Genomic DNA, 22,500 nt, shown 5'->3' on the forward strand with positions numbered 1-22,500 from the left:
ATAATTGTAACCATATACATATGACATGACAGCAATGGAATGCCAATCCTCGGGCTTTATTTGTAAAGTTTCGAATCCTTGGTAATCGAAGCCTAAAAATCTATGAACTAACCCATGCTTGACTAGCCAAGCAGACAAACGACCCTGCATTTTTTTAATCTCTCCCGGATTTTCATTTGTATAAGTAGTTCACGTTTACTACGAAATTTTGGAAATTGAAGTGAAGGGCATTTGCTATTCTTCTGCACAAAAGAAAAGCAGTATCCCTAATTCACTAATTCATGGGAAGATACTGAACTTTGGTATTTTAAAAATGTTTCATAAGGTATCTCTGAAGTAGATCGCGATTGATAGAGTAATCCTTGATCATAATTTCCAGTATGCGTGCTACGTCCAACATAAAACTTGTGAGTGGTAGTAAAACATCGATTATTTTGTTGAGACCCAAATTTATCTTAGTAGATTTCTCGAGATACCTTCTTACGAAGTTTTGTTATAGCATCGATAACTTCCTCCGGTTTAGGAGGGAAACCTGGCAAATAAACATCCACAAGAATTAGCTTATCAACTCCTCGAATAGTACTATAAGAATCAGTACTGAACATCCCTCCTGTAATAGTGCAGGCTCCCATAACAATTACATGTTTTGGTTCAGGCATTTGCTCATATAATCTTACTAAAGAGGGAGCCATTTTCATTGTTACTGTGCCGGCTGTTAAAATTAAGTCCGCTTGCCTAGGACTCGATCTTGGTACCAAGCCATAATGATCAAAGTCGAAGCGCGAGCTTATTAATGAAGCAAATTCAATAAAGCAACAATCGGTACCATACAGAAGCGTCCATAAACTGGAGAGTCTTGACCAATTTGAAAGATCATTTGATGTAGTTGAAATAACTGAATTTTGGGTTGTTTGATCAAGTACCGGAAACTCAATGGAATTCATAACTGTCTCAATGTCATTTTTTTCTTCTTTATTGTCTGAATATTCAGGAGCTAAGACCATTCCAACGCTCATTTTCTCCATGCATAAACTAAACCAACAATTAGGATAAGCACGAAAATTACAGCTTCTATAAAAACGGATACACCCAATACATCGAAACTCATCGCCCATGGGTAAAGAAAAACCGTTTCAACATCAAAAACAACAAAAACCAAAGCAAACATATAATAACGAATTCGGAATTGTAAACAAGCGCCGCCCATTGGTTCTATGCCTGATTCATAACTAGAAAGTTTTTCCGGTCCTTCGAGAGTCGGGGCTAAAACCCCGGAAATGAAAAAAGCCAAAATAGGAATAAGACTTGATATTATTAGAAATGCCTAGAAAATGTCATATTCGTAAAGAAGAAACATAGATGCGCTCCTATGAATGTGGAAAAAATATATACCGTATTCCTCGATTCGATCTGGAATTTGAATTAAGCTATAACTGTTTAGTCGAAATACCAATGAATTTTGATTGAACTCCCCAGTTTTTTTTTGCTGTGGGTCATTCTTGTTTCAAGGTTCATCGAGAGGAGTCCTATTTTCACTTCTTTCAATTCCATTTCGATATGCTAGAGACATATTATGCTCTTATTACAAACTTATCGTTTTTATCTTGTCTCAGATTTTCTCTAAAAAAAAGAGAATAAAGAATTACATATTTTTTTAGTTATAATTTATAGAAAATTTTTATTAAGATTAAATTAAGATACTATTAAGAATATTAAGAATTTTATATGGATGTTATATATTTTATGAATATTCATATAATAAAACCGAAGGGTATTGGTTTATTTTTTTCATTAAGATCCAATCCAGTTAGAGGATTGTTGTTTCTATTGATTAGATACGGAAACTGAATGCATCGCCCTATTCTATTTTTTCCTTGTTCTAGACTTAATGGATTTTATTCAATGCCTTGAATTGAGAGAAACCCTTACATATAACAATCCTAGGGATCTATCCCCAATTTACCATTTTTTAGTCCGTACTACCTCGACCTGCAACCCGTCTCCCCAAAAAAGAATCGGGTTATGAAATTAAAGCTCGAAGTCTTAAAAGAAAAATCTAGAATATCGGTCTTTAGTACTTGACTTGAAATGGGTCCGAAAATGCGGGAATACTTGTTAATGTAATAAAAATTAGTTTTAAAGTAAGACCAACCACTGGGTTAGCCTTCATGCAAAAAAAGATTTATTTTGAACGAGAACCCTACACAACGAAGTATATCACAACGGGAAAGTAAGCCGAATCCTAAATAATTTACAGAATAAACTTCTTCTAATCGAATCGCGCTTTATCAAATCTAATGATATTTATTGTAGAAATTCTCGGGATCGAGCCATCTGCTCCTTTATCCGAGAAAAGATATTCTTTTTTGCATGGTCCAATCATTGATCCCGAGAATTTCTACAATAAATTAGGTAGGTTACTAGTATAGTTCCCTATCCACGATTCTGCTATTGTAATGGAATAATTTTACTGGAATGGAATACATGAAGAGTCTCTGGGATGGGTATAAATATAAAAGGTGAGTAAGATTTTGAATGCTTTGTTTGTGTATGTACAAACAAAGTAAAAAAATTATGATTTGATTAATATCGGTGAATCAGTCTTTAGTCATACATTGAATGATAAATCACTATAAGTGACGGAGATACGCGATTTAAATAACGGAAAATCCAATATTTTAAAAGTGTATCTAGAATGACTGGGAAAGTGGAAACAAGACCAGATATAATTTGATCATTATGATAAAATCCAAAATCCTTTGAGATAGAGCCAATCATTAGTTCCCAACCATGAGGCGAATTGAATCCGATACATAAATCAGTTAATAAAAGAATAGAAAAATCTTTTATTGTGTCACTTAAGTTATAGAGGAATTCTTTCACCCAATAATTAAGAACGAGAAGTTCTTCGTTACCTAGAATAGAATAACCACTTAGAATATCGAAACATATTATATTTGTCGAGAAGTGCAAAATGCTATGAATATGACCTTCATTGTGCATCTTGACCAATTGTATCGTTTCTTTGTGGATTTCTATACGGAGCTTTTGTATATGTGTCTCCGGGTACTCCTTTATAACTTCGTCCAAAAAGAAAAGTTCTTCTAATTCTATTAATTTTTCTAGAAGATTCTTTTATTTAATATCATTCAAAAACATTTCGGGTTGCCTAGTATTCCACCAATTTGTAACCCAGGATTTCAGATTTTTATTAAATGAGAGAGAAACCCACCAGGGTAAAAATAAAATAGATGCAAGATATGTGAGGGTAGTGAATGTTTTCTTTTGTGGCATTTTAAATATGTAAATTACTAAGGAAACCATCTCTTTCGTCGACTCTATCCGATCGAAAATTTCTATGAAGCATGAGTTATATAAAATGAAGATTCCTTAGTTCTGTTCCTTCCCCCCATGCTAACAAAACATTAATTCTTCGCAGTTCATTTCAAAATACTTCAATTGGTACGCGCAAGAAATAGGCCAATTCCGCCGCTTATTGTTCAATTTCTCGTGGAGTCAGATTCTCATCAGTACGAGTCAAGGGAAAGGCTCCCTGACCTCTGATTTCCATATAAAGGAAACGACGAGGAAAAAGACCCTCTTTAATTTCGATTCTAATCGACTGGACATCTCTCATAAGGAATCGAAGGAAGATACGACGATTTATTCCAGGAAATCCCCAACGAAAAATACACACTATTCCTTCTTTTCGATCAAATCGGTCATAACCACTACCTACATTCCACGAAATTGTGCACCATAAATAGGAGCTAATGAACAGACCCGTGATCCCATAGAAAGACATAACGATGCCTTGTGGAAAAAAGAGGATTTCCTGAGACGGGAATAAGGATATCAGATTCCTACCAAGATAACTAGAAGTTCCAACCAATAAGAACCCTAGTGAACCTAAAAGAAGGATACAGGCCCAGCAGAAATTACTTGTTTTTCGAGACCCTGTTATAAGTTCTATCCATATACGCTCTGAGCGCAAGTTCATACTAGATCCAGTTGCATTTTATTCGAATTAAGAGAATAACCCAAATGAATTTTACTTTACTTTTTTGTTCCCGAAGTAACTCTCATCAACTAGCACTATTATGATGTGAACCATTAGAAATAATTCATCAAATTGGTTAAATATAAAAGCGTCTGCTTCATAGGAATCTAGACAATCTTATTTTTTTGAACATGAAGAAATAAAGAAGCCATTGCAATTTCCGGGAAAACTAGGCCCACTAAAGGCACAAAAATAGAGGGTAAATCAAAAGTTGTCATAGAATGGATACCTCGATTTAAAATTTGTACCTGTTATAAAGATATCTTATGATAAATATATCTATTTATTATAAGTATAGAATAATAAGTCCAAGGAATGTAGAACTAAATATGAGTTCTCACGGGAAATATTGAAATATGCACGATTTCTATTCTATTATTTTATAGATTTGAATTTTTCTATATCTATAATACGTAAGAGGATAAGATGAAATTCTTTTTCTTCATAAAATTTTGCTAAAACAAAAGAAGAATGTATTCTTTTATCCTGTTGATGGAAACTTCCTGACTACTAATCAATAATATAGCACCAATTATAGGTATAAAATACATATCTGGAGGAAAAAAGAAAAAGTAAGTATCTGAAACTTCTGATTCTTTTTACAATATAAATAGATCTTATGCCCGTAATGAAAACGAACTCTTCTTTTTTTTCTTTACCAATAACTAAAAAACTTCTTTGCCGCAAATAAAATAACTGAATTGAATGCTCTACTTGATTGAATTTTGAATTAAGGGAAAGAAACCGTGAAGCTGAAATAACTCACCCAGAACACTTTTTAAAGGATTACGTGGTACGATTGAGTCCAATAATCCCTTGTGGAATAAATACTCAGCTGCCTGGGAACCATCAGGTACTTTCTTATTCAATGTTTGTTCAATTACTCTTTTACCCGCAAATGCAGGCTCGGCAAAAATGATATCTCCCAACATACCAAAACTTGCAGTCACCCCACCGGTTGTAGGAGATGTAAGGATTCATACATAGAATAAATTTTTATTTGATTGATAATTATATGAAGCGGAAGATATTTTAGCCATTTGCATCAAGCTCAAACTTCCTTCTTGCATGCGCGCTCCTCCCGAAGCAGAAACTATAATAAGAGGTAGAGCTTTACGAGTCGCATGCTCGATCAAACGGGTAATTTTCTCGCCTACTACGGATCCCATACTGCCCCCCATGAACTGAAAATCCATAACCCCAATAGCTATGGGAATACCATTTAGTTGACCTATGCATGTTTGAATAGCCTCGGTTAACCCTGTTTTTCTTTGATAAGAATCGATACGATCTTTATAAGGTTCCTCTTCTGAATGAAATTCAATGGGGTCCATAGAAACCATGTCTTCATTCATAGGATCCCAAGTGCCCGGATCAACCGAAAGCTCGATTCTATCTGAACTGCTCATTTTCAAATGATATCCGCATTGTTCACAAACATTGAGTTTTGACTTAAAAAATTTCTTATAATTTAACCCATAAAAACTCTCGCATTGAACCCACAAATGTCTTTATTTTTTATTTATATCGAGATCATTATATCTTCTTCTCATATTGAAATCACTTCTATTTGTGCTAATTCGTATACTGGAACTCTCGTTGTCACTACTATTTACACTTTCATTACAAATGTAACTATACATGTAACTGTCGCTGTATTTTTAACTATCGCCTGAAATGTAATTATCAATACTGATTTCAGAACGAAGATAACTATCAATGCAATTAAAAATGTGATTATTCCAACTATATTGAGTATCATACATATAACGATCGTAGTAGTGATTGTCTCTTTGAGAACCATTATTCAGATAACTATAACAGGAACTTTCTAGTTCATTCATAAAAGAGCAATCGTTGTCAATCTCGAAAATAAAATTTTCAATATTAAAATATATCGAGTAAATGTTACCATTGCGATCCCTAACTAAAAAGATGTCATCACAGATCAAACTCCGAATGTCCCTGACATCGAAAAAAGTATCCATATTATTAGCACTGGAATTATCACAATCGTCCCCACTATCAATATTTTTATCCCTATCATATATAACGGGATCTTCAATTCCACTGGTATTTTCAATAGGACCAAGACTATCCATTGATTTACTTAGCCCAGACCTATGTTTTAATTCCTCGTTAAACAACATCGAATGGAACCATCTTTTTTCCATAGAGCTTGTCTGCCCCCCTATTTGAATGTAAATACAATTGATGAATAGTCATTCGATGAATAATAATTTGAATATATCCTCTCGGAATAAGCATATAGATCCAATAGAATAATTAACTAATCACGGATGAGTCTTGAAAAAAAGGATTCTTCTTTTGTGGGAATCTGGATATCACTTCACTATCAATCTATATGATGGAACCCTTTCTTCAATTAGAATAGAAAGAGAGGGTTATCCCGTGCCGTGTACAAATTCTAATCGAAAAGATTTGTTCTCTCCTAGGAATTTTTGGAGAATAATAAGTTTCTATTGCAATGCGGAAGGAAAAGGGCAATATACGGGACGGGGATACAACGTTGTGACCATTGGCTCGATTCGACCATAGTCCAGATTAAGGGGTATAGAAAATATTCTACTAATCCCATCTCAAGGATCCATAGGATTAATTATGGATCCAACAACAGAAGGATTTGAATTGTTGAGTCTTAGATATTGTATTTAATATTTTTTATACCGAAATCCAGTATGTATATATGCCTGGAAAATGAAATAAGAACCTTATTCGTTATTCGGCTCAATCCTTTTTTAGTAAAAGATTGGGCCGAGTTTAATTGCAATTCAATTAAAGGAACGAATGGTAATTACTGGATTACAAAGTATCCATTGCTTCAAATTCGAATTTGATTTTCTTCCATACTTCACAAGCAGCTGCTAGCTCAGGGCTCCATTTGCAAGCTTCACGGATTATGTCATTACCTTGACGAGCAAGATCACGTCCCTCATTACGCGCTTGTACACACACTTCTAGGGCTACTCGATTTGATACAGCACCCGGTGCATTACCCCAAGGGTGTCCTAAAGTTCCTCCACCGAACTGAAGTACAGAGTCATCTCCAAAGATCTCGGTCAGAGCAGGCATATGCCAAACATGAATACCACCTGAATCCACAGACAGAACACCCGGTAGAGATACCCAATCTTGGGTGAAATAAATACCACGACTTCGGTCTTTTTCAATATAATCATCACGTAGTAAATCAACAAAGCCCAAGGTTATTTATCTTTCCCCTTTCAGTTTACCTATTATGGTACCAGAGTGAATATGATCTCCACCAGACATACGTAATGCTTTCGCTAGTACATGAAAGTGGATACCATGATTCTTCTGTCTATCAATAACTGCATGCATTGCGCGGTGGATGTGAAGAAGTAAGCCATTATCTCGGCAATAATGAGCCAATCTAGTATTTGCAGTGAATCCACCCGTTAAGTAGTCATGCATTACAATAGGAACTCCCAATTCTCTGGAAAATACAGCCCTTTTCATCATTTCTTCGCATGTACCTGCAGTAGCATTCAAGTAATGTCCTTTGATTTCACCTGTTTCGGCCTGTGATTTATAAATTGCTTCGGCACAAAATAAGAAACGGTCTCTCCAACACATAAAGGGTTGTGAGTTCACGTTTTCATCATCCTTGGTAAAATCAAGTCCACCACGTAGACATTCATAAACCTCCCTACCGTAGTTCTTAGCAGATAACCCCAATTTTGGTTTAATATTACATCCCAATAGGGGACGACCATACTTATTCAATTTATCTCTTTCAACTTGGATACCGTGAGGTGGTCCTTGGAAAGTTTTAACATAAGCAACAGGAATTCGCAGATCCTCCAGACGTAGAGCACGAAGTGCTTTGAACCCAAATACATTACCCACGATGGAAGTAAACATGTTAGTAACAGAACCTTCTTCAAAAAGGTCTAAAGGTTAAGCTACATAACAAATATATTGATTGTCTTCTCCAGCAACGGGATCGATGTCGTAGCATCTTCCTTTGTAACGATCAAGGCTGGTAAGTCCATCGGTCCACACAGTTGTCCATGTACCAGTAGAAGATTCGGCAGCTACCGCGGCCACTGCTTCCTCAGGTGGAACTCCAGGTTGAGGAGTAACTCGGAATGCTGCCAAGATATCAGTATCCTTGGTTTCATAGTCAGGAGTATAATAATTCAATTTCTAATCTTTAACACCAGCTTTGAATCCAACACCTGCTTTAGTCTCTGTTTGTGGTGACATAAGTCCCTCCCTACAACGCATGAATTAAGAATTCTCACAACGACAAGGACTACTTGACATGAATTAGCCGTTAATGAAACCTTTAACAGGAATCTTTCACAAAACTCTCAACAAATATTATCAACTAATCAGAATGGTTGGTTGTTAGACCACCATGGGAGCTGCTCTAAGTGTTACGGTTGGTGGGGCTACTCTCGGACGAATTTTCAACTTTCTTGGAGAGCCTGTTGATAATTTAGGTCCTGTACATACTCGCACAACATCTCCTGTTCATAGATCCGCGCCTGCCTTTATACAATTAGATACAAAATTATCTATTTTGGAAACAGGGATCAAAGTAGTTGATCTGTTAGCTCCTTATCGACGTGGGGGGAAAATAGTACTATTCGGGGGAGCTGGAGTGGGTAAAACAGTCCTTATCATGGAATTGATCAACAACATCTCCAAAGCTCATGGAGGCGTATCTGTATTTGGCGGAGTGGGTGAGCGTACTCGTGAGGGGAATGATCTTTACATGGAAATGAAAGAGTCTGGAGTAATTAATGAACAAAATCTTGCAGAATCAAAAGTAGCTCTAGTCTATGGTCAGATGAATGAACCGCCGGGAGCTCGTATGAGAGTTGGTTTGACTGCCCTAACCATGGCAGAATATTTCCGAGATGTTAATGAACAAGATGTCCTTCTATTTATCGACAATATTTTCCGATTTGTCCAAGCAGGATCCGAAGTATCTGCTTTATTAGGAATAATGCCTTCTGCTGTGGGTTATCAACCTACCCTTAGTACAGAAATGGGTACATTGCAAGAAATAATTACTTCTACCAAAGAGGGGTCTATAACTTCTATTCAAGCAGTTTATGTACCTGCGGACGATTTGACCGACCCTGCCCCTGCCACAACATTTGAACATTTAGATGCTACTACCGTATTATCAAGAGGACTAGCTTCAAAAGGTATCTATCCAGCAGTAGATCCTCTTGATAGTACGTCAACTATGCTCCAACCTCGCATCGTTGGTGAAGAACATTATGAAATTGCGCAAAGAGTTAAGCAAACTTCACAACGTTACAAAGAAGTTCAGGATATTATAGCTATCCTTGGGTTGGACGAATTATCTGAAGAGGATCGTTTAACCGTAGCAAGAGCACGAAAAATTGAGCGTTTCTTATCACAACCCTTCTTCGTAGCAGAAGTATTTACGGGCTCTCCAGGGAAATATGTTGGTCTAGAAGAAACCATTAGGGGGTTTCAATTGATCCTTTCCAGAGAATTAGATGGTCTTCCTGAGCAGACCTTTTATTTGGTAGGTAACATCGACGAAGCTACCGCGAAGGCTGTGAACATAGAAGTGGAGAGCAAATTGAAGAAATGACCTTAAATCTTTGTGTACTAACCCCGAATAAAATTGTTTGGGATTCAGAAGTGAAAGAAATTGTTTTATCTACTAATAGTGGCCAAATCGGTGTATTACCAAATCACGCCCCTATTGCCACAGCTGTAGATATAGGTATTTTGAGACTACGCCTTAATGACCAATGGTTAAAAATCGCTCTGATGGGTGGTTTTGCTAGAGTAGGCAATAATGATATTACCATCTTAGTAAATGATGCGGAGAAGGGTAGTGACATTGATCCACAAGAAGCTCAGAAAGCTCTTAAAATAGCTGAAGCTAACTTAAGTCGGGCTGAGGGCAAGAGACAAACAATTGAAGCGAATTTAGCCGTCAGACGAGCTAGGACGCGAGTAGAGGCTATGAATGAAATTTCATAAAAAAATAGGTGCGCCCCAATAAAAAAGGAAATTCTGTTTGTACACCATATTTTGGTTCTGCGGATTGAGTCGAATCAACTGTAATGGCATTTCTTATGCAACTAAAATAAAAGGGAGGGTGGGTAGAAAAACTTATTAGATACTAATTACTCCGGTATCTAATAAGTTCTACCTACTATTGGATTTGAACCAATGACTCCCGCCGTATGAAAGCAATACTCTAACCACTGGGTTAAGTAGGTCATTCATCATCACAAAGAGAAAGAAAGGGGCTTGTCATATCGATGAATTATAGATGCAATCTTATTTCTAAGCAATACCAATTCTTGGTAGGAAACAGATCAGAAGCTATCATGTTGGATCATTGAAGATTCATCTTGACAAGAAATTATTTCCATGATAAACTATCTATCACAAGGGCTATAACTCAGTTGGTAGAGCAACTCGTTTACACGCGCGCCAATTTTTTTTAGGGGAGTCCATCATGCAATCAACAAAATTGATCTTAATCAACAAAATTGATCTTATTGATAAATCAGTGTCTTACTCTATATATTCGAGGGAACAATAGCCTGACAAATATTTGGTTCGGTCCGCTTTGGGTGCCAATTTAGGCTCCAAAAATAACCCATCATTGATTCGATAATTGATAAGGTGAATACACAGCCCATTCAATGCTAGGCATAATGGGTATAAGGACCTCAAAAAAAATATCTTTTCGTACTATGAACTTTAAGGTGTATGAAGTTTCATATTTGACTCTTTGAGCAGAGCGATAGAGACTCCATTTAACTTAGGTTAATCTAGGCCAGAGGCAGACCTACGTCAAGGTAACTCTTCTTTGAAACACTTTGGTATTGTTCCTGGATCATAATCTAAATAATGAATCAGAGCACGTGGAGCCATCTCGTGATCTTTTTGTTAAGAAAAAGTATGGCGGACTATCTGATATTTATATCAGTTGATGAAAGAGCCCAATGCAAAAAAAATGCATGTTGGGTCTTTGGAACAGTTCGAATCATTTCGATAATAAAAAGTTGGATCTGTTTTACCGAGAAGGTCTATGTTTCGAGTCCGTATAGCCCTAGAAATTTGTATAGTTTTCATTTCCTCAATCTTGTTTGTTGGTTGTAGTCGGACGGTCGTTTGGCCCATCGAAATAGAATAATCATCACATGCTCCGAGCAACCCCCGTGGGTGAGCATGAAGCGGAAAAAATTCATTTCAGTGGGCCCAATCGGTATTTTTTTGATCTCGGATAAAAAAAACCGTCCTTTCTTCTTTGTGGATGAATTACACACAAATTTTTCCTGTTTTCCTATCCAGGATCAAAAGGTTTGTGATATTTCTTTTCTTTTTGTACAAAATATCTTTTTATAGATCTCAATATACCCCAACCCAATTGCTCACCATTCCAATTCTACCGATGCTGACTTTATGCAAGAAGGTTGAGGTCTCCTTTTTGTACTTGGACGAGTTACGAAGCCCCCAACTCCTCGTTTTTTCGGGAGCAGAACTCAATTCGTTGTTTCATAGATAATGAATGTTTCCTAACTCTATTAGTGTTTGCATCCCTGTATATTTCCATGAGTTGTTTGGGGGATTAGGTCTGTCGAAACAAACACACCAAGAAAAAAAAGATGAATTAACTGAAGGATTTAGAATGAAAAAGATAATCTTCCTCTGATGATAAAAAAAATCATCATAAAGATGAGAGAAAATCATCCTAAAAATGAGAGAGAATATTTTTAGTAGTAGGAGATTATTTTTTGTTTAGAAAAATTTTAATTTTGTTCTAATTTTGTTCTCGATTATTCTATTTTTTTAAAAAAAAACCCCACCCCCTCTATCAGTCACTATCTTTCTCGATTATTCTAATTTTGTTCTTTAGACAAATTTTATTTTGTGTTTATACTGTAGAGATGTCCAAGTACTAAAATGACTTAAATATCCCTTTTAATTTTACGCCTCGGGTTTGCGAAAACAATTCAGGATCATCTTGATAACGCTTCATTCCCCGTTTTTCTCTTTACGCCCCAGGGATTTGCCGATTCTAGATCGTGAGATGACTCGGTAGTGCTTTATTCCACGTTTTCCCGACAAGAAGCCGATATAAGGTTATGGGTAGATTCAACATCGTGTCGAAAGTCGCTAACGTTCTATTTCCACTTCTTTTATACTTCCCACCAAAAAAAACGTCTGGACAAAAAACTGATTTCAGTCATGAGAGTCTCATTTATGAGTTTATAACGCTTCCCTCATGGTCTTCTATTCTCTTTCCATCTTTATGCATCCAAAGTCGATAAATTCCTTTGAGAATTTATCATCCCGCATTATATGGAGGTTGAGTCAATCCCACAATAAATATTTTTACTGGCTACATATAGAAGGTTTATAGTCTTAACCTTCCTCAAGAGTTATTCGGGTGGCCTATACGAAACTTTAGGCGTCAGAAAAAAAGTGTATATCCTAATTAGTAGGTGGGATATCTTTGGGAAGTGAGAAACTTTTGCGCATCTAGTAGTCGGGGCATCACAATATGCTACCTCACACGTATTTCTAGTTGTTAATTTCTTTTTAGGCCAAATGATATCTGGTTTGATCTTTACCAAATGATATCTCCATGATCCATCAAGGTACTCTCTAGTAGGACTCATTATTAAAATTACGGCCTCACCTTTCCCACAATCATCTTTGCTCCTAACTTCCTAACTGAGACACCATGTTTTAAAAGACACGTCAAGCTTGAGTCATGAACGACTTAGCTAGGGTCACGGATAGATTTTGGTCACGAAAAAACAATTTTGGATAGCCAAATACGTCTTAGGTCATAAAAAAATATTGAATCATGGGACAAACTGTATGCATACTCCTCGTGATCTGCGAGAAAAGTTATACTCTTGGTTATGTTAAGACACACTACCTGCAAGTAGTGATCTTAATTAGGTTTTGCATATCTGTATGATTTAAAAAATATATATATATATATATATCAGTGATATGTACTACGCGATTTTCATCTATATGTGGATTACTAAAAGCTCTCATATAAAGCATATATATTGAATATTTGAATAATTTTGAGATAAAAACATATTTTACAAAATTTGTTTCATATTGGAAATAAAATATAAATTTAATCTTCATTAAGTTTTAATTCTAAAATCGATTTTTCGATAGGTTAGCCAAAGGCCTATTGGATTGAAGAACAAGGTATGGGAAAGCTATCAAATCTTTTGAGATTAGAAGCTCGGCTTATGTTTTACAGTTAGTTACTCATCCCAATTAAAGTTAATTTGGTTTTCAGCCTTCAATTTTATTGAATGTGAGTATTCTATAAAGGAAGAATTCATTAATAATGGTTCCACAATAGAAGTTGAATATTTATGATTGTGAGACTTAGAAGGTTAATGATTGTCTCTCCATTGCTTTAGTTTATTGTCTTAGTTTCCCAGCGAAGACCAAGGAAAGGAATGTATGCAAAGGGAAAAGAAATCATGAATTTTGAGTATCCACGAAGGGATAATAAATCCAGAAATTGAACACCTAATTGATGATGAATTGTTTAAACAAATTGTCTTTCTTAAACACATTACTGGACCGTTATAATACTCCTATTAACATGATAAAGGTATTATGTAAACCATTAAGTTATAGGTAGAATTGGTTACTCGGTATACTTTTTCCTAGCCAACACCACTACAACACGCTGTTGCATATCTATCGCCTTGAATGATTCAACCAATCAACATCATCCATTGTTGAAATACCAGCATTACCTTACCTCGGTATAAAGTCCAAAACTTCGCTTTAAAAATTGTATCACCTCCTTGCCATTGCAGACAAACCGAAGTATAATGCATCGACAAACACAGCCTTCGAATCATCAAACGGAAAGTCTAGTTCCATCACTGCATTCTGCATACTTCTTTTCCACAAAAGCAAACAACTGGATGATGAAAAATTATTGGACAACTTCATGTTAACGAACATTAGCTTCGTCAACAACTGTACCTTTTTGAAAATCCCAACAAAATCTGCTAAACCAACAGCTTGAGCTAGGTAGTGAACGATCATCTTGAATATCGTGGTTAACCGGTTATTTTCACCCTTATCATTGCCAAGTCCCTTAGAAGTGGCGGAAATGTTGCGTTCGTCTTCACTACTATAGTACCGTCGTCAACCCCATAGTCGGGAAGGTAGGAAATTGTCTCCATCTGAAAATGTCTTGCCTTTTCAGATATAAGTGACTCCAGATTGGGTGTTAGTTACTACTACATCAGAGTTTGGCACATTGTTATCGAAGTATTTTCAGACACTCGTATCCTACCCATGACTCGTATACCTAAGCCGGAGTAAGCTAATACTTTAGTCCCACCTAGACTAGTTAAAGCAGAAGAACGGAAACGAGACTGTATAAAGCAAGAAGCTAAAGAATTGAACAAGCATACCTTTCTCGGCCTTTTGGCTAAGATCAAGTGTAGTATCTGTTCTTATCAGTTTAATATCTGATATTTGAGCCATCGGCTCACACGATATTAAATTAATTTTTTTCAAGGGGGAGTTCCCATCACAGCAGCTTGCTGCTAGGGTTCTCACGCGTCGCCTTTGTGTTGCACTACTGCATAGGCCTGGCACACCCCAACCAAAACTAAGATAAAATTATGTTCCCTAACCTGGACCCTTTCACCAGTTTCGCAAATCTCAGAGCAGTTAGCTCTTGAATTTGGTGTTCTTGCCACGGGTTTGGCCTTCAATGTGAACCTGTATCACTTTGGGAAATCCAATCTGAAAATGTCCAAATTCACCATTGCTTCTAGAAACGGTGGTTCCAAATTCACCAATAAAAGCTCTTGGTAACACTACACCAAGGTCCAAGTAAGATCTTTGTTCTTATAGCCCAACATATTAAAAAAAAAAACTATCCATTTTCCGTAAGGATCATACTTACCTGGACGGGGTCTATGACTGATCATGAAGGGTCATGGCCTAGGTTAGTGACTTCCATTGCACTTTGGAAGGGCGCTCGCCTAAGATCTCCCCACTGAGGGAGAGTCTACGTCATAATTTGTTTCTGAGGGGGAACGCGTCCGGGCGGCCCCTGCCAATCTTCCAAGTCTAAATTTTATCTACGGTTGTATTATTTAGCGTTTGCTCTTACCATAGTGCAGTTTGCTTGATCCGAACAGGATCTGTTATTTGAGCTTGATCTGCAACACTTGATGATCTCGTCAGAATGTGTTGGACAATAAGTTTCTCTGAAAAATATGGAATTGCATTATCTTAATCATCAATTTTCTTCGCAAGAAAAAAAAAAAAAAAACTTCCGACTGTAGTTCCCCAATTTTATTTTATTTTTGATAATTTTCCGTTATGGCCTGTAAACAAGCCCTTCTGTTAAAACATGGCTGCCAAAAATCAAATTGAAGGCTACTATTCTAATAAGGTGAATTCGTTTGGATAGCAGGTGATCATCAGCCCTTGTGTTGTTAAAGGCACTTAAGATAGGAGGGGGACTCAATAGCACTTTAAATATGGCCACACAAATTGACTCATGCATGTGGCTTGAAGATAAGATATGAAAAGGCCACATCCAAGAAATTTTACAGTCAATAAGACTAGTGGAGGTGGTGTTTATTCTAAACAGACCGATGGTGGTGGTGTTGGGTTCCATTCATCATCACTTGATCTCTAAATCCGCAATAATAATCTCAGCAAACATTTCTTCCTCTTCTTATGTGAACAACTCACAAAGATTGTTCCTCACAAGGCGGAATTCTTCAATATTAGCTACTTCCTCAATTTTATCTTCTTTTCTACATTTGGCGTCTTTTCAGTTGGCAAATGCTCGAGTAGAAGAAGAAACACCTCAGCGCCAAGAAGAACGAGTCGTTCAGGTATTCGAAGAGGCTTCTCCTTCGGTGGTTTTTATTAAGGACTTTGAATTAGCTGAGACCTCGTCAGGCAGAAGCACAAATACTGAAGAAGTTCTTACGAAAGAAGAAGAGGAAACTGCGAAAGTCGAAGGGACTGGTTCTGGTTTCATATGGGATAAAAGTGGACACATAGTGACCAATTATCATGTCATAGCTAAGTTGGCAACTGATACGACTGGACTTCAGCTTTGCAAGGTATTTCTTGAAGATGCACACGGGGAAAAGTTCTCCAAGGAAGGAAAACTTGTTGGTTTTGATCCCACGTATGATTTGGCGGTTTTAAAGATCGATGTCGCCGAAGGAAATTTCGATCTCAAACCTGCTCTTCTTCGACATAAATCACCAGAGGTACCAAGAAGAGCAGGCACCAAAGTTCAGTATCCTTCTCTCATCTGTTTTAAGAGATTCCCGACATATCATAAGATTCCCGTTCTTGGAAATCCGCACTTTTCCAAATCCAAAAAACAGATGGAATTCTAGGATTTATCCTTGGGGCAAATACTTTTATGCATACCTCCTCTGGCTGATCCACACCATACTCTATTCTCGTAAGATGATACACACTAGCTAAGAGTCCGCCTGGTGCTACATCATAGGCACACTGAGAGCGTAATGGAATGCCAATCCTCGGGCTTTATTTGTAAAGTTTCGAATCCTTGGTAATCGAAGCCTAAAAATCTATGAACTAACCCATGCTTGACTAGCCAAGCAGACAAATGACCCTGCATATTTTTAATCTCTCCCGGATTTTCATTTGTATAAGTAGTTCACGTTTACGACGAAATTTTGGAAATTAAAGTGAAAGGCATTTGCTATTCTTCTGCACAAAAGAAAAGTAGTATCCCTAATTCACTAATTCATGGGAAGATACTGAACTTTGGTATTTTAAAAATGTTTCATAAGGTATCTCTGAAGTAGATCGCGATTGATAGAGTAATCCTTGATCATAATTTCCAGTATGCGTGCTACGTCCAACATAAAACTTGTGAATGGTAGTAAAACATCGATTATTTTGTTGAGACCCAAATATATCTTGGTAGATTTCTCGAGATACCTTCTTACGAAGTTTTGTTATAGCATCGATAACTTCCTCCGGTTTAGGAGGGAAACCTGGCAAATAAACATCCACAAGAATTAAATCACTACAAGTGACGGAGATACGCGATTTAAATAACGGAAAATCCAATATTTTAAAAGTGTATCTAGAATGACTGGGAAAGTGGAAACAAGACCAGATATAATTTGATCATTATGATAAAATCCAAAATCCTTTGAGATAGAGCCAATCATTAGTTCCCAACCATGAGGCGAATGGAATCTGATACATAAATCAATTAATAAAAGAATAGAAAAAGCTTTTATTGTGTCACTTAAGTTATAGAGGAATTCTTTCACCCAAGAATTAAGAACGAGAAGTTCTTCATTACCTAGAATAGAATAACCACTTAGAATAGCGAAACAGATTATATTTGTCGAGAAGTGCAAAATTCTATGAATATGACCTTCATTGTGCATCTTGACCAATTGTATCGTTTCTTTGTGGATTTATATACAGAGCTTTTGTATATGTGTCTCCGGGTACTCCTTTATAATTTCGTCCAAAAAGAAAAGTTCTTCTAATTCTATTAATTTTTCTAGAAGATTCTTTTATTTAATATCATTCAAAAACATTTCGGGTTGCCTAGTATTCCACCAATTTGTAACCCAGGATTTCAGATTTTTATTAAATGAGAGAGAAACCCACCAGGGTAAAAATAAAATAGATGCAAGATATGTGAGGGTAGTGAATGTTTTCTTTTGTGGCATTTTAAATATGTAAATTACTAAGGAAACCACCTCTTTCGTCGACTCTATCCGATCGAAAATTTCTATGAAGCATGAGTTATATAAAATGAAGATTCCTTAGTTCTTTTCCTTCCCCCCATGCTAAAAAAACATTAATTCTTCGCAGTTCATTTCAAAATACTTCAATTGGTACGCGCAAGAAATAGGCCAATTCCGCCGCTTTTTGTTCAATTTCTCGTGGACTCAGATTCTCATCAGTATGAGTCAAGGGAATGGCTCCCTGGCCTCTGATTTCCATATAAAGGACACAACGAGGAAAAAGACTCTCTTTAATTTCGATTCTAATCGACTGGACATCTCTCATAAGGAATCGAAGGAAGATACAACGATTTATTCCAGGAAATCCCCAACGAAAAATACACACTATTCCTTCTTTTCGATCAAATCGGTCATAACCACTACCTACATTCCACGAAATTGTGCACCATAAATAGGAGCTAATGAACAGACCCGCGATCCCATAGAAAGACATAACGATGCCTTGTGGAAAAAAGAGGATTTCCTGAGACGGGAATAAGGATATCAGATTCCTACCAAGATAACTAGAAGTTCCAACCATTAAGAACCCTAGTGAACCTAAAAGAAGGATACATGCCCAGCAGAAATTACTTGTTTTTCGAGACCCCGTTATAAGTTCTATCCATATACGTTCTGAGCGCCAGTTCATATTAGATCCAGTTTCATTTTATTGGAATTGAGAAAATAACCCAAATGAATTTTACTTTACTTTTTTGTTCCCGAAGTAACTCTCATCAACTAGCACTATTATGATGTGAACCATTAGAAATAATTCATCAAATTGGTTAAATATAAAAGCGTCTGCTTCATAGGAATCTAGACAATCTTATTTTTTTGAACATGAAGAAATAAAGAAGCCATTGAAATTTCCGGGAAAACTAGGCCCACTAAAGGCACAAAAATAGAGGGTAAATCAAAAGTTGTCATAGAATGGATACCTTGATTTAAAATTTGTACCTGTTATAAAGATATCTTATGATAAATATATCTATTTATTATAAGTATAGAATAATAAGTGCAAGGAATGTAGAACTAAATATGAGTTCTCACGGAAAATATTGAAATATGCACGATTTCTATTCTATTATTTTATAGATTTGAATTTTTCTATATCTATAATACGTAAGAGGATAAGATGAAATTCTTTTTCTTCATAAAATTTTGCTAAAACAAAAGAAGAATGTATTCTTTTATCCTGTTGATGGAAACTTCCTGATTACTAATCAGTAATATAGCACCAATTATAGGTATAAAATACATATCTGGAGGAAAAAAGAAAAAGTAAGTATGTGAAACTTCTGATTCTTTTTACAATATAAATAGATCTTATGCCCGTAATGAAAACGAACTCTTCTTTTTTTCTTTACCAATAACTAAAAAACTTCTTTGCCGCAAATAAAATAACTGAATTGAATGCTCTACTTGATTGAATTTTGATTTAAGGGAAAGAAACTGTGAAGCTGAAATAACTCACCCAGAACACTTTTTAAATGATTACGTGGTACGATTGAGTCCAATAAGCCCTTGTGGAATAAATACTCAGCCGCCTGGGAACCATCAGGTACTGTCTTATTCAATATTTTTTCAATTACTCTTTTACCCGCAAATGCAATGTAGGCATTAGGCTCGGCAAAAATGATATCTCCCAACATACCAAAACTTGTAGTCACCCCACCGGTTGTAGGAGATGTAAGGATTCATACATAGAATAAATTTTTATTTGATTGATGATTATATGAAGCGGATGATATTTTAGCCATTTGCATCAAGCTCAAACTTCCTTCTTTCATGCGCGCTCCTCCCGAAGCACAAACTATAATAAGAGGTAGAGCTTTATGAGTCGCATGCTCTATCAAACGGGTAATTTTCTCGCCTACTACGGATCCCATACTGCCCCCCATGAACTGAAAATCCATAACCCCAATAGCTATGGGAATACCATTTAGTTGACCTATGCCTGTTTGAATAGCCTCGGTTAACCCTGTTTTTCTTTGATAAGAATCGATACGATCTTTATAAGGTTCCTCTTCTGAATGAAATTCAATGGGGTCCATAGAAACCATGTCTTCATTCATAGGATCCCAAGTGCCCGGATCAACCGAAAGCTCGATTCTATCTGAACTGCTCATTTTCAAATGATATCCGCATTGTTCACAAACATTGAGTTTTGACTTAAAAAATTTCTTATAATTTAACCCATAACAACTCTCGCATTGAACCCACAAATGTCTTTATTTTTTATTTATATAGAGATCATTATATCTTCTTCTCATATTGAAATCACTTCTATTTGTGCTAATTCGTATACTGGAACTCTCGTTGTCACTACTATTTACACTTTCATTACAAATGTAACTATACATGTAACTGTCGCTGTATTTGTAACTATCGCCTGAAATGTAATTATCAATACTGATTTCAGAACGAAGATAACTATCAATGCAATTAAAAATGTGATTATTCCAACTATATTGAGTATCATACATATAACGATCGTAGTAGTGATTGTCTCTTTGAGAACCATTATTCAGATAACTATAAAAGGAACTTTATAGTTCATTCATAAAAGAGCAATAGTTGTCAATCTCGAAAATAAAATTTTCAATATTAAAATATATCGAATAAATGTTACCATTGCGATCCCTAACTAAAAAGATGTCATCACAGATCAAACTCCGAATGTCCCTGACATCGAAAAAAGTATCCATATTATTAGCACTGGAATTATCACAATCGTCCCCACTATCAATATTTTTATCCCTATCATATATAACGGGATCTTCACTTCCACTGGTATTTTCAATAGGACCAAGACTATCCATTGATTTACTTAGCCCAGACCTATGTTTTAATTCCTCGTTAAACAACATCGAATGAAACCACCTTTTTTCCATAGAGCTTGTCTGCCCCCCTATTTGAATGTAAATACAATAGATGAATAGTCATTCGATGAATAATAATTTGAATATATCCTCTCGAAATAAGCATATAGATCCAATAGAATAATTAACTAATCACGGATGAGTCTTGAAAAAAAGGATTCTTTTTTTGTGGGAATCTGGATATCACTTCACTATCAATCTATATGATGGAACCCTTTCTTCAATTAGAATAGAAAGCGAGGGTTATCCCGTGCCGTGTACAAATTCTAATCGAAAAGATTTGTTCTCTCCTAGGAATTTTTGGAGAATAATAAGTTTCTATTGCAATGCGGAAGGAAAAGGGCAATATGCGGGACGGGGATACAGCGTTGTGACCATTGGCTCGATTCGACCATAGTCCGGATTAAGGGGTATAGAAAATATTCTATTAATCCCATCTCAAGGATCCATAGGATTAATTATGGATCCAACAACAGAAGGATTTGAATTGTTGAGTCTTAGATCTTGTATTTAATATTTTGTATACCGAAATCCAGTATGTATATATGCCTGGAAAATGAAATAAGAACCTTATTCGTTATTCGGCTCAATCCTTTTTTAGTAAAAGATTGGGTCGAGTTTAATTGCAATTCAATTAAAGGAACGAATGGTAATTACTGGATTACAAAGTATCCATTGCTTCAAATTCGAATTTGATTTTCTTCCATACTTCACAAGCAGCTGCTAGCTCAGGGCTCCATTTGCAAGCTTCACGGATAATGTCATTACCTTGACGAGCAAGATCACGTCCCTCATTACGCGCTTGTACACACGCTTCTAGGGATACTCGATTTGATACAACACCCGGTGCATTACCCCAAGGGTGTCCTAAAGTTCCTCCACCAAACTGTAGTACAGAGTCATCTCCAAAGATCTCGGTCAGAGCAGACATATGCCAAACGTGAATACCACCTGAATCCACAGGCAGAACACCCGGTAGAGATACCCAATCTTGGGTGAAATAAATACCACGACTTCGGTCTTTTTCAATATAATCATCACGTAGTAAATCAACAAAGCCCAAGGTTATTTCTCTTTCCCCTTTCAGTTTACCTACTATGGTACCAGAGTGAATATGATCTCCACCAGACATACGTAATGCTTTCGCTAGTACATGAAAGTGGATACCATGATTCTTCTGTCTATCAATAACTGCATGCATTGCGCGGTGTATGTGAAGAAGTAAGCCATTATCTCGGCAATAATGAGCCAAGCTAGTATTTGCAGTGAATCCACCCGTTAAGTAGTCATGCATTACAATAGGAACTCCCAATTCTTTGGTAAATACATCCCTTTTCATCATTTCTTCGCATGTACCTGCAGTAGCATTCAAGTAATGTCCTTTGATTTCACCTGTTTCGGCCTGTGATTTATAAATTGCTTCGGCACAAAATAAGAAACGGTCTCTCCAACGCATAAAGGGTTGTGAGTTCACGTTTTCATCATCCTTGGTAAAATTAAGTCCACCACGTATACATTCATAAACCTCCCTATCGTAGTTCTTAGCAGATAACCCCAATTTTGGTTTAATAGTACATCCCAATAGGGGACGACCATACTTATTCAATTTATATCTTTCAACTTGGATACCGTGAGGTGGTCCTTGGAAAGTTTTAACATAAGCAACAGGAATTCGCAGATCCTCCAGACGTAGAGCACGAAGTGCTTTGAACCCAAATACATTACCCACGATGGAAGT

The 22,500-nt window shown here is 36.4% G+C and overlaps 2 protein-coding genes and 2 non-coding genes across 4 annotated transcripts; all 4 read left to right on the top strand.

The window, feature by feature from the left end:
• The first annotated feature begins 8,465 nt into the window (after nucleotides 1-8,465).
• On the top strand, nucleotides 8,466-10,092 carry LOC113335361 (ATP synthase subunit beta, chloroplastic-like). The gene is made up of 2 exons (XM_026581434.1): nucleotides 8,466-9,666; nucleotides 9,732-10,092. The coding sequence occupies exons 1-2, from the start codon at nucleotides 8,466-8,468 to the stop codon at nucleotides 10,079-10,081; spliced, it is 1,551 nt and encodes a 516-aa protein (XP_026437219.1). The 3' UTR covers nucleotides 10,082-10,092.
• Nucleotides 10,093-14,528: 4,436 nt separating this feature from the next.
• Nucleotides 14,529-14,726, top strand: LOC113335367. Its single transcript, XR_003353299.1, has one exon. It is a non-coding gene; the product is annotated as a U2 spliceosomal RNA (small nuclear RNA).
• A 298-nt stretch (nucleotides 14,727-15,024) lies between these two features.
• LOC113335371 lies at nucleotides 15,025-15,186 on the top strand. Its single transcript, XR_003353303.1, has one exon. It is a non-coding gene; the product is annotated as a U1 spliceosomal RNA (small nuclear RNA).
• Nucleotides 15,187-15,634: 448 nt separating this feature from the next.
• LOC113335358 (protease Do-like 5, chloroplastic) lies at nucleotides 15,635-16,861 on the top strand. Its single transcript, XM_026581431.1, has one exon. The coding sequence runs from the start codon at nucleotides 15,733-15,735 to the stop codon at nucleotides 16,495-16,497; it is 765 nt and encodes a 254-aa protein (XP_026437216.1). The 5' UTR covers nucleotides 15,635-15,732; the 3' UTR covers nucleotides 16,498-16,861.
• Nucleotides 16,862-22,500: the final 5,639 nt, after the last annotated feature.

Source organism: Papaver somniferum, unplaced genomic scaffold (genome assembly GCF_003573695.1).
Source record: "Papaver somniferum cultivar HN1 unplaced genomic scaffold, ASM357369v1 unplaced-scaffold_14, whole genome shotgun sequence".
Lineage (NCBI taxonomy): Eukaryota > Viridiplantae > Streptophyta > Magnoliopsida > Ranunculales > Papaveraceae > Papaver > Papaver somniferum.

Coding starts and splice junctions, on each gene's coding strand:
- LOC113335361 (XM_026581434.1), top strand. CDS start 8,466: ATGGGAGCTGCTCTAAGTGTTACGGTTGGTGGGGCTACTCTCGGACGA. Junction 9,667..9,731: donor TGTGAACATAGAAGTGGAGA/GCAAATTGAAGA, acceptor TTTGGGATTCAG/AAGTGAAAGAAATTGTTTTA.
- LOC113335358 (XM_026581431.1), top strand. CDS start 15,733: ATGGTGGTGGTGTTGGGTTCCATTCATCATCACTTGATCTCTAAATCC.